This window comes from Anabrus simplex, chromosome 3 (assembly GCF_040414725.1).
Source record: "Anabrus simplex isolate iqAnaSimp1 chromosome 3, ASM4041472v1, whole genome shotgun sequence".
In the NCBI taxonomy this organism is placed as follows: Eukaryota; Metazoa; Arthropoda; class Insecta; order Orthoptera; family Tettigoniidae; genus Anabrus; species Anabrus simplex.
Window position 1 is genome coordinate 294,792,198 of NC_090267.1, and position 15,553 is coordinate 294,807,750.

Sequence of the window (15,553 nt, forward strand, 5' to 3'; positions counted from 1 at the left end):
TTGCTAATGCTGTGCGCCAACAGGTGACCCTATTCACACATGGTGCGGCAAATGCTGAGGCAGATGGTATTCAGCGCCTCCCACATTTGTCAGCGTGTGGTGTCAGTAGCAGGGGACTACTTTGAGGTTCTTTAGGCCCAGGTTTGTCTTATCAACTTTATGTGTACTGTGTTGTCATTATTTTGCACCGGTAAGACCATATTGCCCTGTATACTTCCGTAATAAATTAGTGTGTTACGATATTTCAGTGCTATTCATTGTCCACACATGTAGTTAACACCTTGTCCTTTTGTTTGTATATGTCACATTTTCCAACCGGACTGATATCTTCAACCCTCGTATGAAAGCCGCTGCTGCGGATGCTCGATTGTCATTTGTTTCACAAGTGTTCGTGGCATGCTGGGCGCACGAATAGCTAATCTTGCGGGATAACATACTTTGCGAGAGTCAAGACTGTTGGTTACGGAAGCCTACCTCGCTCGCATTTGAGTTCCATATCAGTTCTGTGAAAGTGCTGTCTCGATAGTAAGCGATGGATTAAAAACGGTATCTGCGTCATTTACTGTGCGTGAGAAACTTGAAGTTGTATGCGAAGCTGAATTATACGGAAATCATGCCGTTGGCAGAAAGTATTGATGAATCGTGTATTTATGATTGGCGGAAGAAGAAGGAAAAACTTCTAAAAAGTAATGGATTGTACTTTCGGAGACATACGTCTGTTTCACAACGTCTCCCTGCAGCGTATGAAGTAAAATGAACGGCCTTTCAGCGTCACATTATTCATTTGAGGAAGCAAACTTCTTATTTGGTGTTGGAAATTGGGAATGCTGACCAGACACCTGTCTTTTATGAAATGCTATTGGAAAATACAGTGGATACGAAGGGTTCTAAAAGTGTAACCATCAGAACAGGTGGCAACGAAAAGCAACGATGCACGGTAATGTTGTGCGTATTAGCGGATGGAACCAAACTCCCTCCATATGTGGTTCTGAAAAGGAAAACTTCCGAAAGGAAACTTGCCGTCTGGTGTTATTGTTAGTACACATGAGTTTGGCTGGATGGACAGTGCGTTAGGTGAGGACTGGGTGAAATGCGTTTGGCAACGTCGCCTGGGAGCTTTGTTACAAAAACAAAACATGCTTGTGTTGGACAGTTACCGAGGACATACAACTGATGCCTTAAAGGGTATGATGAGGAAAGGTAAAACCTATCTTGCGATAATTCCCGGAGGACTCACTTGTATTCTACAGCCTTTGGATGTGCGCGTGAACCGGCCTTTCAAAACTGCAATGAAACATTTGTACGCCGAATGGATGTCTGATGGTGATCATGCGTTAACACCAACAGGACGAGTGAAGAGGCGTGAAGTGGGACTAATATGCAGCTGGATCAAGACTGCGTGAGCGCACATTCCCAACGATCTAGTGTCCAAAAGCTTTAAGGAATGTGGAATTTCAAATTCAGTGGATATAGTGGGGACAACTATTTGTTGAAAGATGCCAGCGACGAAAGTTCCTATGGTGAAACTTCAGATGACGATGGTGAATTGTGAATGATCTGAGTATTGGACTGTTTTTATTTATGATTTTTGTGATGATTTTATTAATTGTAAGCTGTTTGAATTTATATTTGTGGTATATTTGAAGAAAATTAAACAGGTATTTAAGTTATTTTATTTGTTATTTTTTCCCCCCATATTTTGTCCTCTCAAATTTAGGGTGCGGGTCTTATTTGGTGGCGGGTGGTATTCGGTATTATACGGTATTGAAATTGAATATAAACTGTTAAAACATGTAACTTAATTAAGAGACGATAGCTATTCGGTTTCATACAAAATGCGACAATTAAACGCGCTGGAGGTAACAAAGGGAAACGATATAGGAATCTCACAGTTTAAATCAATCAGAGGATAACTGTAGATTCATGAAGGGGAAGAATCTTTCTCTTTGAAGAAGGGCAACATCTGTGCCGGCAATTGCCGAATGACTGTACTGAAGAAGTGGTGGAATTCCATCAGTATTTTTGATTCAAACTTTGAATTCCTATAATTTTCCTCTCCCCTTTTTTTGAGGTTAAAGGCAGGATAGTATTTTAGTAAATATGGTATATGTAGGATAGAGTTTCTTATCATGGCAGGCAAAAGATAGAAATATAGAATAGGATGTAGTTGAAGCACAGTGCAGGACGTTTCGTAGATGCTGAATTTGTGAGGAAACATTAGATAATTGAATTTAACCACTCCCACTGGACAAAATTCTGGCATCTCTGCATCTCCAAAAATTGCATATATGTAGTTAGAATGTGCTTCAGTGGGGAAGGTGGGACAGAGATACGCGTCCACTATTGCAATTGTTACGGTGGTCAGAGGTGGAGTAATAGCAAAGAGAAAATGACTGATGAATGGTAGTATCTGATCGGTATATTCATGTGTGTAAATACCAGGAAATCATTAGCTTTTATTCTAATGGTATTTACAAAAATCATCTGGATTTATTAACTTTTGAAATTAAAATGTGGCTATATTAAGTTTTGAAATACAAGGGTAGGGAGATGTGAATTTTTGTCACAAAATATTATGTACTCAAGGAGAAGACAATATACAGTAATTTCTTATAAAAATAAAATATCCTGTAGAAAACAAATTATTTTTGTCTCAAAAATCACCTTCACAATTTATAAAACACTGTTTTGAATTACTGACCTCCTTTTATTTTCATAGTGTTTTGCTGAATTTGCGATGTCTGATTTTGGGTAGCGAAACACAAACCACAAAGTGCTGGTTAAATGTGTACAGCTTTCTCAAATTTAAGGCGGCTGCATAGTTCTCACTGTTCAATCTCAACATTAAGGTCGTCTTTCCCAACAGAAACCTCGGTTAGCTGGCAGTACCAAACAAATTGGATTCTTTTCTCCAGTCATTCCCATAAAGTTCCTGAATCAGTTTATCTGCATCGTGAAGTTTTTTCTGTTGTAATAATATGTTGCAGTGGAACTCAGGACTTCTATATCTCGGTGACTTATAGTAAACCGTTTGTTGAGGGAATATTTTCCTTGCGCCGTGTTGGGCGACCAACTTTATGTCCCTGCAGGTACTCTTTTCTTCTCTAGCCCGACGAAAATTTTCTCACGCCGACATGCTTCTGACTGGAGTGTCAGTCTCCTTCTCAAGCCCCACGGTTGGATAATTTTAGGTGCCTAACTTTTATTTTTCTGAGATTCCGCTGAGCATCAATAGCCTTTCTCTACCCCATGGTTAGTGATAAATTTTCTTGAACCGTTCATTTTCTCTTGCAATCACGTTGGGCATAAATTCTTCTTGAACCGTTCTAGCAATCGGGTGAGCGACTCATACATTTATGGCGAACGGACTTCTATTTTTTCCTCTATATTAACTACACGCCAACGTTCAAGAAAATCTCTAGCTAGCTGCATTATACATCTCAAGGATTACAATTATTATATTTAAAAAAAAATATATTTTACGTGGATTCGACTGGGAAACTGCGCCTCTTATTTTCCAGAACTTCTGCATATTCGACTGATCATTAAATGTAATTATAATCAACTTTCAAGTTTAGCCAATCATCATCCAAGAAATCGACTTAAAATTAATCTTCTATAATAAAAATAGTAATAATGTTTTAAATTCTAAATACCAGCTTTATTCATAACCATCTAGTAACTCAGGATGAATTAATAAACTACCGGTATTTAAACATTCATTCGCACACATCATAATCTCATTCAGAAAGATAAAGAAAGTTCTTGTTTGAAGTTTAATTATCATCATATTAAAAGAAAAATGACGAAAATATTAGAGTAATGTCAAAAGAAAAATAGTGAATCTCAGACAATACGAGTGTCAATAATAACGAATGTCAAAAATGCTTGTTCATTATGTAACCTCTGATTATTAATTTTCATGCTGTGTACTTCTAACTTCATTCATAACGTAGACAGAATTAGTAAAGTTCCATTTTGTATAGCTACCAATGGCTATATTATAATATATCAACAAATAAACAAAAATGAAATATATATAGTCTATCTGCAATTAGATATATATCCAAAATATTCCCTGATAAATAAGTAGGAGTTCACTAACATAGCCTCGTCATTTTTATAAATATGACATATATCTACCAAGGTCGTATCTTACTTAAATTCCAGCATCTGATTGCAAAAATTCAAAGAATACCGTAGATGACATTTCTTAATTCGTTAATGGCAATCACATAAGATTATGAAGACGCTTTCATCAGTGATCTATTGTTTCAACTTACAGTAGATCAGTTAAAATACTACGCACCATGGGACATTCTCCTTGAAAATACCATTATTATACTATAATATAAATTATTTGGAAATTATCTTTTGATGATTTACACTGTTATTACCCTATAAATTCAATAAACAAATATCACCTTATGAATATCACGTCAATCCACATTATACGTCACTCCAATATTCACGTTGCTATCATGACAAAATATAACCTTGAATAAGACTTGCGTCGCAAAAATTACTATCAATTAATCTACAATAAATATCTTCCATCATATTTCGTCGTAAATACCATAATTCCACGACAATTGTATCAACAAATATATATCAATCATAATACAACTCGAACCTCATTTTTCCGTCGCATACATTTTCTGCCACACACATCAATATCAATTAATCCTTTCTAGGCAACACATAATTCAAAAATTTCGTATCTTAACACAATGACGCTTTATGGATCACTAATTATCATTCATATAGAAGATGCACCTTTCTTGTCAAGGAATGAACATATTAGGCTTATGTTTACTTACATTTGGTGAAAGGTTGGTGTTGTATCCGATCTCAATATCCTACAAGTCAATCTATTTCCATTTCGCACTTCAACTATATAGTATCACATTGTGCATGGTATATTTCTTTGAAAATAAGTCGAGAAATCAAAGCTCTTCACTAGTGAATGTCATCTTCCCTATATATGAATGTTATCTTATGTAATTGAGGACTACCTAAATCCATCATTAAAAGCAACATTATGAGTTCTTTCGCGAAGACACTACACATTGAAATTGTCTCTCGAAGACACACATGTCGACCTTTCTTTCATAATAACACAAATATCAACTAACTACATATTAGGTTAGATATGAATAAATTTTGAAAATTTATATCATGGAACGTAGCTTATTTTGCCTGCGCTACTGGACTGGGATGGGTATTATCTCGTTCTTCTTCAGGTCATCATCTCCGGGTTATGGCTGCGTCATGTCCGGGTTGTGGTCACAAGTCTTGGGTCCGCAGAATCTGCTGGTTGGTCTTCGCCAGATGTCAATCCCATTTTCAGCTTAGTTGCCCGTCATGATGCTGTCGTATACATGCGTCAGAAACATATTTAAAGATATTATTAGTTTCATAATTCTATTATCTATTGAATGTTCTAGAATCTTATTTATACTAGACAAAGTAGATTATAACACCATAGACGTCAATATCCCAGAGTGAATGACTTAGAAAATGCTTAAATATCTCCTTGTTTGATGAGAATATACTTCAAATAAGCGATATCTCATTTCTGTTCTAATCAATCCTTGATAAATTTTGATTCAATTCTAGTCTACTGACAGCTATTCTTTTCTTTGTCCCTTTTAATATTGCGCTTAACAATCTTGTTACATATATGATGATTGGCGTTATGTTTCTGTATTACTATTCGTTTGTTCAATAATCTTCAATAATTCAAGAAATCATCTTTCTAAAACAGGCTCCTTTTCTTTGCATGTTAATTTCCTCTTACAATTTCGTCTTGATACTCAACGCAATATTCGATTGTTCGCCTTGCTTGTTTTAACAATTAAAAGTTCTGCATTTATCTTAATCACGGTCATTTGGATTTCGTTGGTCTGAACATTCTTACTTCCTGTTCATGGCCTATTTGATTCGACATGTCTGTATTTCCTTTCAGCATATTCACGGCCTATTTAATTCCATATGTCTGTATTTTCTTGTAGCATATTCACAGCCTATTTAATTCCATATGTCTGTATTTTCTTGTAACATATTTTTCTACTGCATGATTTCTGACATTTTATCGCAATTCACTGCAAAAGTTACGATTCTAACACCTCGTTTCGCCGTTTTATTCGTAGTTTTATTTTTTGGCGCATAGAAAAACAACTGAGAAAAAAAGCTGTTATTGCTCAGCCAGGTGAGTACAATGTTATCTACTGAGAAACAGGAACAGTGAAAAAAAAAAGAAAGGCAAAGATTGGTTCATTTATGACCTGAAGTAATCCGGACAGATTTATAAGAAACTGAAGAAAGTGAAGTTAAAAATGTAAGGTAAAAGAAAATATTGCGAACAATGACACAAAAGTGAACGCTCTGGTTAACTTCAAGTTCGAAGCAAACAAACCCTATTGTACCATTTCATTGCCCCGATTACAGCGAAATGTTTCCATCCACATTGTTTGCAATAGATGTAACAATACTTATTTTAATATAAAAAATAAGGTTCCTACTTGCGTTTCTATGAGTTTTGACTTGACAGTTAACTGGAAGTCAGACATTGGTGCCAAATTGTTACGAGTACAAACAGCTGATTCACGACACACAACACAAACGAAAATGTATATACTTGAATATAAGTCCAGAATCAGTTATTCTTTGTAGCAACATGCATACCTTATTAACAATAACACATAACATATTTAGGATAAGGCTATAAGATAAAAATAGATCAATGCTCAAACATGAAATTTCTACTCGGCATCTACAAGAGCTCGGGTTGCTCATTGATTCAATTTCTCTTAAGGAAGGAGAAATGCTACTAAGGGAATACACCACTCATTTTGGAGTCATTATCGGCATTGTCATCGTTTGTTGAGGTTCATTCTCGCTTGACCATAACCAGATAACATAATTCAACATAATTGCCTGTGATACTTTTCCTCTCCCAAGCTTTGCTTATCTCTGATTGCGTCTCACAACCCTGCTCCAGTATCCTGCACTTACACGGCCTACGACTTCCCAGAGAAGTCTTTCAACTTCTGAGACTGTGAAGAGTCAGTTATTTGCACTATATAATCCTTCACTTGGGCCCAAATCGGTTCTATGGTGTTAAAATGGCAATGGTATGGTGGAGGGCGAACAACTTTATGGTCATGTCTCCTGGCTATTTCATCCACCACGTACTCTGGGTACTCGGGCTTGTTTTGTTTCACAAGATGCATGAGATCTCTCCTTCCTGATATTATTGCAAACCGAAATATTGTGCTTCTTCAACCACCCAATGAAATTATTTCTAGCCATCATTGTTGGTGCTTTGTCAAGAATGACCAAGTGAACTGACAAAGACCGCGAAAAGGACTGAGCACAATACAACACACAGCTGATAGCACGTTGTTACAGTAAACAACATATCGACAACACTGGAAACCGGAACTCGAATGTAACGCACTCTGAGTGATCCGTTGCCTATGATTGGCTGTTTATTAATTCATTTAGCCTCCGCGAAATGGCGCTCCAATGTCAAGTCCAAATGCATAAGGACTGAGCTAAAGAAGGAAACCATAATTTCATTGCAAATGTTATTGTACTGCTGATTAGATGGATGTTGGTGAATACCTTTCAGATTTCCTGATTCTGCAGTCATTTGTTATTCAGGTTTGTGGACTTTGTACCATTAACCTCACAAGCGTAGCACTGAATATTCATTTGTGAAGAATGAATTTTCAGAAAGTTGGTAATCATTTCTTATTTTTGTTACCTTTCATAAACTCATCACATTACTTGCTCATTGTATCCTTAACCCTTCTGTTCCGTTTGTAGTTCTTTCATAGAAATTGTGAAATAGGACTATACTATCTTTATTATTGACTCTAATTACTGTACTAAACCACTTGCTGACTGATGAGCCTTGCATATCTTCACCTTATTTGTTTATTCCTTCAGATGGTGAATACATTCAGAATTCTTTCAAGACTTCTATTGTAGCTGCGTGGAGTAGTCATCAATTGAAGTGAGGGGTTCATGTTTTAGGACTTTTGTGTGTATTAGGCATATGTATTTAAATCAGCTTGAATTTGTTCTTATCCAGCTAGATTTATATTTGTCGCTTGTCTTTGTTTAGAAAGTGTTTGCTGTTTAGATTTTTTTTAAATCATGCCAGCTTAACTCCTCTTTTACATTATATTTCAGTCTAGCATTGGTGTTTTTACTGATTATGTGCAACAGGTTCATATCTTTCAGTTACAGATTTTCAGCTATAATTTTTTGTGTGTGTTGCAGTGTTGTAGAGTCTGTAGTGACTGTGGTTCAAGAACACCTGGTGCAGGCCTCTCATCACGTTGGCATGCTCATTACACAGTATGTGATTCATGTTACCAGCAGAGAAATAAAGGTTTCTCATGTCCTCTGTGCCATCGAGCATACCGTGCAGCTGCACAAAGAGAAATGGTTCAGTGTGCACTATGCCGAAAGTAAGATACATTTTGCTTAATATTCTAATACAGTGATGTCACATTGAACATTTTCATTTTATTTAATTACTATCATATGTTTAGACAAAAGTTGTTTCATCATTTGCCCTTTTAATCTTATTTTGCATATATAAAGATACATTACTGAGGAGAAATGGGAGCACACCCAAAAATTTCTTAGTAGCATTTTTTTCCCCAGTGTGCTTGCAGAAAACAAGTGTCCTACTGTTAAGTAAAAATGCATGTTCTAAATCCAGATTTTCAAGCAAATTTAGAGGAACCATTTGTTCTTTAGCTAGTTACAAAATCAAAAACAGTTACTTGACATAATTTTAGTGATTATGTCGTATTAAAAGAATTTAATTTATCCTTCTTTAGGTATGTTCATGGCACATGTGATGTTGAAGCAGACCTGACAGCGTATCAGCATAAAAAGGAGTCCAACCCTGACTACGAATACATTTGTCCCAATTGTAAATCTGTTACTCAAGCTGGTCGTCAAGGTGGCCTGAAAAGGAAAGATAGTAAGTATATTTAAGTCATTTTAACTTCTTCCTGAGTTCTCCACCTGTCTTGATGTGTAATTATTGAGCTCCAAATTGAAAATTGATGTAGCAATTTTTTTATTATACATAGTATTTTTGTTTTCAGGCATGGAAGATTTTGGATTGGATTCTAGTCTCTCTGCATCTCAAGAGTCACTTTATGGTGACGATGGCCCTTTTGATCTGGAAAGCTCTCAAAGTGATAAGGTATTGAAAAAATCATTTGTAGTACATGTATTTAAAAATGATTAGTATCATGACTAATTGGCAACATGTATAGGGTCGTAAATTTTTGACTTGTCAGGGTACTGTTTCACTTCTTTTGTCTCGTAAGACTGTGGATAAATGAGAAAAATTGGAGTTGTAGTTTTATTTTTGTGTTGACTGAAGGCTTTGGGTACTGCTGATAATCAATTTATATGATTTTTAATGTATAGAAATGAGGTATCAATCTTTAAATTATCCAGGTTATAAACATACTTTATATCAAGTAATGTGTAGAATGCATTGAGAGAGTCAACTTGACTTGAAGGATACTGAGCCTTGACATCAGACAATCTTTGGCTTTAGACCACAGCCACTTTTGTCCCGGTCTTTGTCCTCCCCTATCCATGTGTTGCTGAAAACCTGTATGCATTGGTGCTAAATAGAAGATGTAACCGCTATTTTGTTATTACATGATATAACTGAGCATCCAATTTTTCTCCCATTTGGAGTAAATTGAAGTAAAAAACTTTGTATCCATGATGAACTTCTGATTGAGATCCATTCCTCATGAGCTTCTCATTGGTTTCTCTCCTCAGAATTTCACAAAAGGATTCATTTATGATCTTGTGTCAATCGTTTCCAGATCCGGCCACCTAGGGGATTTTCTAGGGTTTGCAGTTTTTTAGGCTACATTCTTTCTCTTTTTTTCCTATCGTGAGAAGTTGAAGGACAATTATGGCTTTTAAAACACCGAGATATGTTTGCAATTGGTTCTTCTTCTTCTTCTTCTTCTTCTTCTTCTTCTTCTTCTTCTTCTTCTTCTTCTTCTTCTTCTTCTTCTTCTTCTTCGTCGTCTTCTTCTTCTTCTTCTTCTTCTTCTTCTTCTTCTTCTTCTTCTTCTTCTTCTTTGAGAATGGCATGTTGAACAACGTTTTCTATAAATGAAGATCATCCTGAACTGGGTTTGATCCCAAGGCTAGGATTTCGGTCACTGTCTTGGTTGACACAACTTATTTGTGTTTTAATACTAAGCCCCTGCTAATGTTGTCTCAAATACAGTAGAGACAATACACGACACTGAGCGAGATATCGAGGGACAGCTATTGGAGCTCACTCTAGCGGATAGACCTGAATGGTACTGATTCTGTCATAAGAGCACGTGTATTTTTGTGTGAAGTTTTTGGTGTTATTTATGCGTTTTCAGTGAGTTGACATAATTAAATAGTAGCGTGTGTCATTCCTTGATATCTCCTCTCAACATGAGGGGAAAGGTATGTGCTGTGTTTGGCTGCAGTAATTACGAAGTAGAGAAAAATGCGCGTTCGTTCTTCAGGTTCCCTCGTGACAAGAACATGTAAGTAATATTGTGTTTGCATATATATTCTTCCAGTGACAGAGATTTTTATAGTACTTCATAATCTTCTGACCTGCTCGACCCATGTTTTAACGGGCTTAAAATATAATACGCATATTTTGTTGTATAGTGCAGCAGTTAACCTTCAATACCGATGTGTTGTTGTAGGTGTGATCTGTGGGTTTTGAAATGTCACAGAAGCGATTTGGATAAAGTGTACAAGAAAGAAGGGACGTTACGCATGTATAAGAATTATAAGATCTGTTCAGATCATTTCCAGGCCAGCGACTTTAAAAATCCTCGACTATATAGCCAAGGGTATGTTACATTTTTACTCTAATTGTATGTAAATATTCCTCAAAGCATCACTATCGGCAACATTTTCAAACTTTTCTTTCTTTTATCCCTCTTCTCAGATTAAAGCCGGGATTTTATAGATTTTCTTTCTGTTAGTTGGCTTCATGTTAAGAGGAAAATTGTCCAGCTATTAAATGTTAATTCATTCCATCATATGTGTAAGGAATGTGCCGATATTTTTATTGACAAATGTCTCAATGTGATGATACATTGTTTTTAAATGAGGAAAAAAGACAAATCCAACCGTAAGATTTCAGGCAGGTATGCTAAAGCTAAAAAAGTAATGCATAAATGAAAGATCAAACCATTTCACAGCAGTCCATTTCACACCTTGTTTATATGTCTAATTTCAGTCTTTGAATAATAACCTTTTAAATAATTCTTCATTCATTTATCCAGAATTGCTTTAGCAACTTCGAAGTTAATATCTCAATACCACTGTCTTTCTAGACGTGATTTATTTATCCATTTCCGTATATACATTTCCATTGATATTTGAATTTAGCGCGATTTGTCCAGGTCAAGTCACTAGGAGCGCCACCGTCGAATTGTCTCCCAATTTAGCAAGGCGAAATCCGTAAGTGTCGTGTATTGTCTCTACTGTATTTGGTTGTCTTCTACCTCTTGTATTCCTTTTGCTATTGACTTTGCACTCAGATGTTTTCTCCAAAAGTATATAAGATGCACCTGAATCGCTATTTTGTCATTACACATTTCTGATTATATTTTGGGGACTGTGTTCAAAATATATAATACTGTAGTTATATAAATATATTTTTATTCCTCTTGAACTATTCTTCAGAATACAGTGAATTGTCATAACAAATGCTAAAATAACAGGAATGTTTTAATAATTGCAATTACAGTGGAACCTTGATTCTCAGTTTGTGGAGGCACCACTGAGTAAAAAAAATTACGGTAAAACAGAAAATCCTGGAACGAATTAAAACCACCACTTTGGCTAAACATCACAATAATGAAATAAGTTTTATGTGTATTATAATCTTACTAATGTCCAGCTCCATGGCTAGGTGGTTAGCGTGCTGGCCTTTGGTCACAGGGATCCCGGGTTTGGTTCCTGGCGGTGTTGGGTGTATGTGGCGTCTTCATCATCATTTCATCCTCATCATGACGCGCAGGTCGCCTAGGGCGTCAAATTAAAAGACCTGCACCAGGACTCTCCGTAGGCCACATGGCATTTCATCTCATTTCATTTCATCTTACAAAAACTGCTAAACCAAACTAAACCTAACCACAGCCCTAATGGGCCTTGGCTTACCAAGCAACAGCTGCTCAGCCCAAACGCTTGCCGTTCTTCCTGGCTCTCTAGATTGGGCTCTCCATCTCTCTGTATATAGCTCCTCAATTAATTACAGTAAAACCTCGTTAATTTGAAGTCGTTGGGATGCAAAAATCAGACTTCGAATTACATAATTTTGAATTAATCGCCAACTCGTACTACGGAAATGCCAACCCTTGCGGCGTCACAATATGTTCTAAGACCCGTTACTGCATGCAATTAACCTTGATTCACAGTTTAAAGCTCGCAAATATCATGGAAAAAAACGATTTCCAAAATGTATCCAGCAAGGTGCAATTACAGTATTCGAATGATACACTTGGATAACTCACCAGCAAACATAACCTCATACAATGAAATCAAAAGAAAGAAAACATGATTCAAAGACAAGGAGAAATCTATACTGGCTCCCCTGTGCAAGTGCTTTATTCAATGGATTACTGTACTGTATGCATAGAGTTCGTGGTTTATAGCATTTAAAAATCAGAGATTTAGCGTTTTGATTTTCAAATTTAGCGTTTTGTAGCATCTAAAATTCTCAAATTTAGCGTTTTGTAGCAAATTGGTTAAAAATAGGCATAATTTGCTAAATTGCACACACAACAGTTGGGAGTAAAAACATACTGTTTAATCACACATTGCGGGTCACGCAGTTTTGAATTCACTATGGAAAATAAGACAAACATCAACATAAGACTGCAAGAAGTATTAATGCACACACAGGAATATGTTTATTTACAAATTTACAAACACAATTTCAAAGTGAAAAATGCTATTCTGAACGTATTTATTTATCACAGTACCACACACCTACAAGGAAGAGGAATTTCAATGATGATTGAAGTACAATGTGCCAATTGTTTAAAAGGTGTCCTCCTTCATTTGAGACCGCCTATCAGTTACAATTATGTTGTACTTGCTAAAAAGAACTCTACATCAACACTGTTCGTAGAGTCCCAAATGCACAGCAGTGCTGCCAAGGCAAAGGAAGGACTGCAAAAAAAAATTTTTTCTTCAAGTCTTCGCTTACATAAAAATGTCCCGATTTGTGACTTTCGGCATGCTGTTTGATCGTCACTTCGCTTCTACCTATGGCTACCAGACAATAAAATAAATCGCTACCGTACTTTTAAACAGAACTACTACTCAACACCAATGTCAGGAATAACCGACTATGATCAAGGATCAACACACAAAGAGAATGAACGTGTGTGCTTGAAAGTGTATTTGCTGTTTGATTGATTGTTCTTTGCAGTGCTCTTTAGCCAGTTAAAGATATTCCACACATTGATTTAACCCTTTGGGGTACCATTACTTGTGAAAGGAAATATTCCCTTACATACCATTTATTTTTTCGTCACTAACATAAATTTGACTAATCGCATAGGCTACATAACAATACACAAAGCAAAGTAAGCTTTGAGCTCGTCTATAATAACAGGAAACCAATGATTTTTTCCTTAAGTATTATTGGTTTCAAGGGAAGCAGGTAAATTAGCAAGAAATATAGAGGCATAGGAACTGGTTTCCTTAGTAACGTGATCCCAGAACTGTGGGGTTAGAAATTCATTCCCTACGTCCGTTCCTTTCGGATTATTATCCAACTCCCTCCTCACTATAGAGTGAATTTCAAAAACTGGTTTGCATGTTACAGAAGCAGGCTTATTTTCAACAAGATCATAATTCCAAGTATCATTTTACTAGACTTCTCACCGGGCGAGTTGGCCGTGCGGTTAGGAGCGCGCAGCTGTGAGCTCTCATCCAGGAAATAGTGGGTTCGAACCCCACTGTCGGCAGCCCTGAAGATGGTTTTCCGTGGTTTCCCATTTTCACACCAGGCAAGTGCCTTGGACTGTACCTTAATTAAGGGCACGGCCGTTTCCTTCCCATTCCTAGGCCTTTCCTGTCCCATCGTCGCCGTTAGACCTATCTGTGTCAGCGTGACGTAAAACAAAAAAAACTAGACTTCTCAATCGCTCTTGTTGCATTCTGGTTTTGTCACGTAGTTTCAATCGGCACTATCATCTCTGAACTGAAATCGGAATCGCTTTCATCACTGTCTGTTGAAGAAGAAGTATTTTCACTCTCCAGATAATAATTTCCACTTTCAACATCACTAATTTCAATCCAGTTACGAATAAACTCATCCATGCCACGCTTGGATGCCGCCACGATTGTTTACAACGAGCGGAAAAATGAGGTGCATTTTATTGTCCGTATTTCAGCTCGGAGTTACTATATACACAGAGAAAATAGCTTCCGGTATCATCTGACATCAATCGGGTAGGCTGCAAAACAAAGAGAATAAATCTCTCTGACCAGCTAACTGCGATAATGAACTTGTTCCGTGCACCAGGACGGAAGTGTCCGTCAAAGTATGTTACCGCCTCACTATCGCTATGGGCGCCGTAATAATTCTTTCTCCTGAAATAAATAACAACATATATATTATTTTTAAGAAAAAATGCATCGTTTTTAAAAGGATATATGATTATTTTGTATAAAACTGAGAGTTTTGCATCTATTTTGCATAAATTGTATAATTTCGCATTTTATCGCTAATTCGAAATTGCTAAAAACCACTCGTACGGGTCATATAAGATGATGGCACGTACACTGACAAAGTTTCGACACATTTCGCATTTATCGCAAATGCTAAAAATCACAAGCTCTATGTATGCATTTTAGTTGCTTGCACGAAATTTACCCGATGCCCTTAAAACATCGTGGCTTATCAAACTTTCCTATGATGAGGGGAGAAAGTCTCTCGCTTCCATCCACATTACAACAACAGTACAGTGAATATTCTGTACTTGTACGATTTCCCGCCATGGTACTTCTATGAGACATTAATGCATGCAATCACATTGATTCTCAGTTCAAACTTTTCAAATGCCATGGAAAACACTATTTCAGAAATTTATTTAACAAGGTGCATTTACATTATTCAAATAATGCTCTTGTATAAAACATTGACAAACAAAACTTCATACAACGAAGAGAAAGAAAACATGATTCAAAGACGAGGTGAAATTATGCTGGCTCCCCTCTCTCGTTTCATTGTGCAGTGTGCACCTAAGAGAATGTGGTGTGCACTGCATAGCAACACACTACATTTGCCGGCTGGCAATTCTCTCCTGTAAAGCCATAAGTCTGTTTGGCCTTAGCATTTACAAAAATAAAACAAACAAACAATGCAGTTTCATTGGCATTTATAATATTGTTTGGTGTGGACGATTTGATTATAGGCCATAAGCCACGCTTTTTTGCCAAGAAAAAGAATAAAATAAAATCAACTAAAAGTATA

At 36.5% G+C, this 15,553-nt stretch overlaps 1 protein-coding gene across 1 annotated transcript in view; it reads left to right on the top strand.

The window, feature by feature from the left end:
* Positions 1–15,553, top strand: part of LOC136866781 (histone-lysine N-methyltransferase 2C-like) — an 811,555-nt gene that overhangs the window by 141,138 nt on the left and 654,864 nt on the right. The window contains 3 exon segments of the mRNA XM_067143888.2: positions 8,293–8,483; positions 8,862–9,007; positions 9,135–9,235. Coding sequence (XP_066999989.2) covers positions 8,293–8,483; positions 8,862–9,007; positions 9,135–9,235 — 438 coding nt within the window.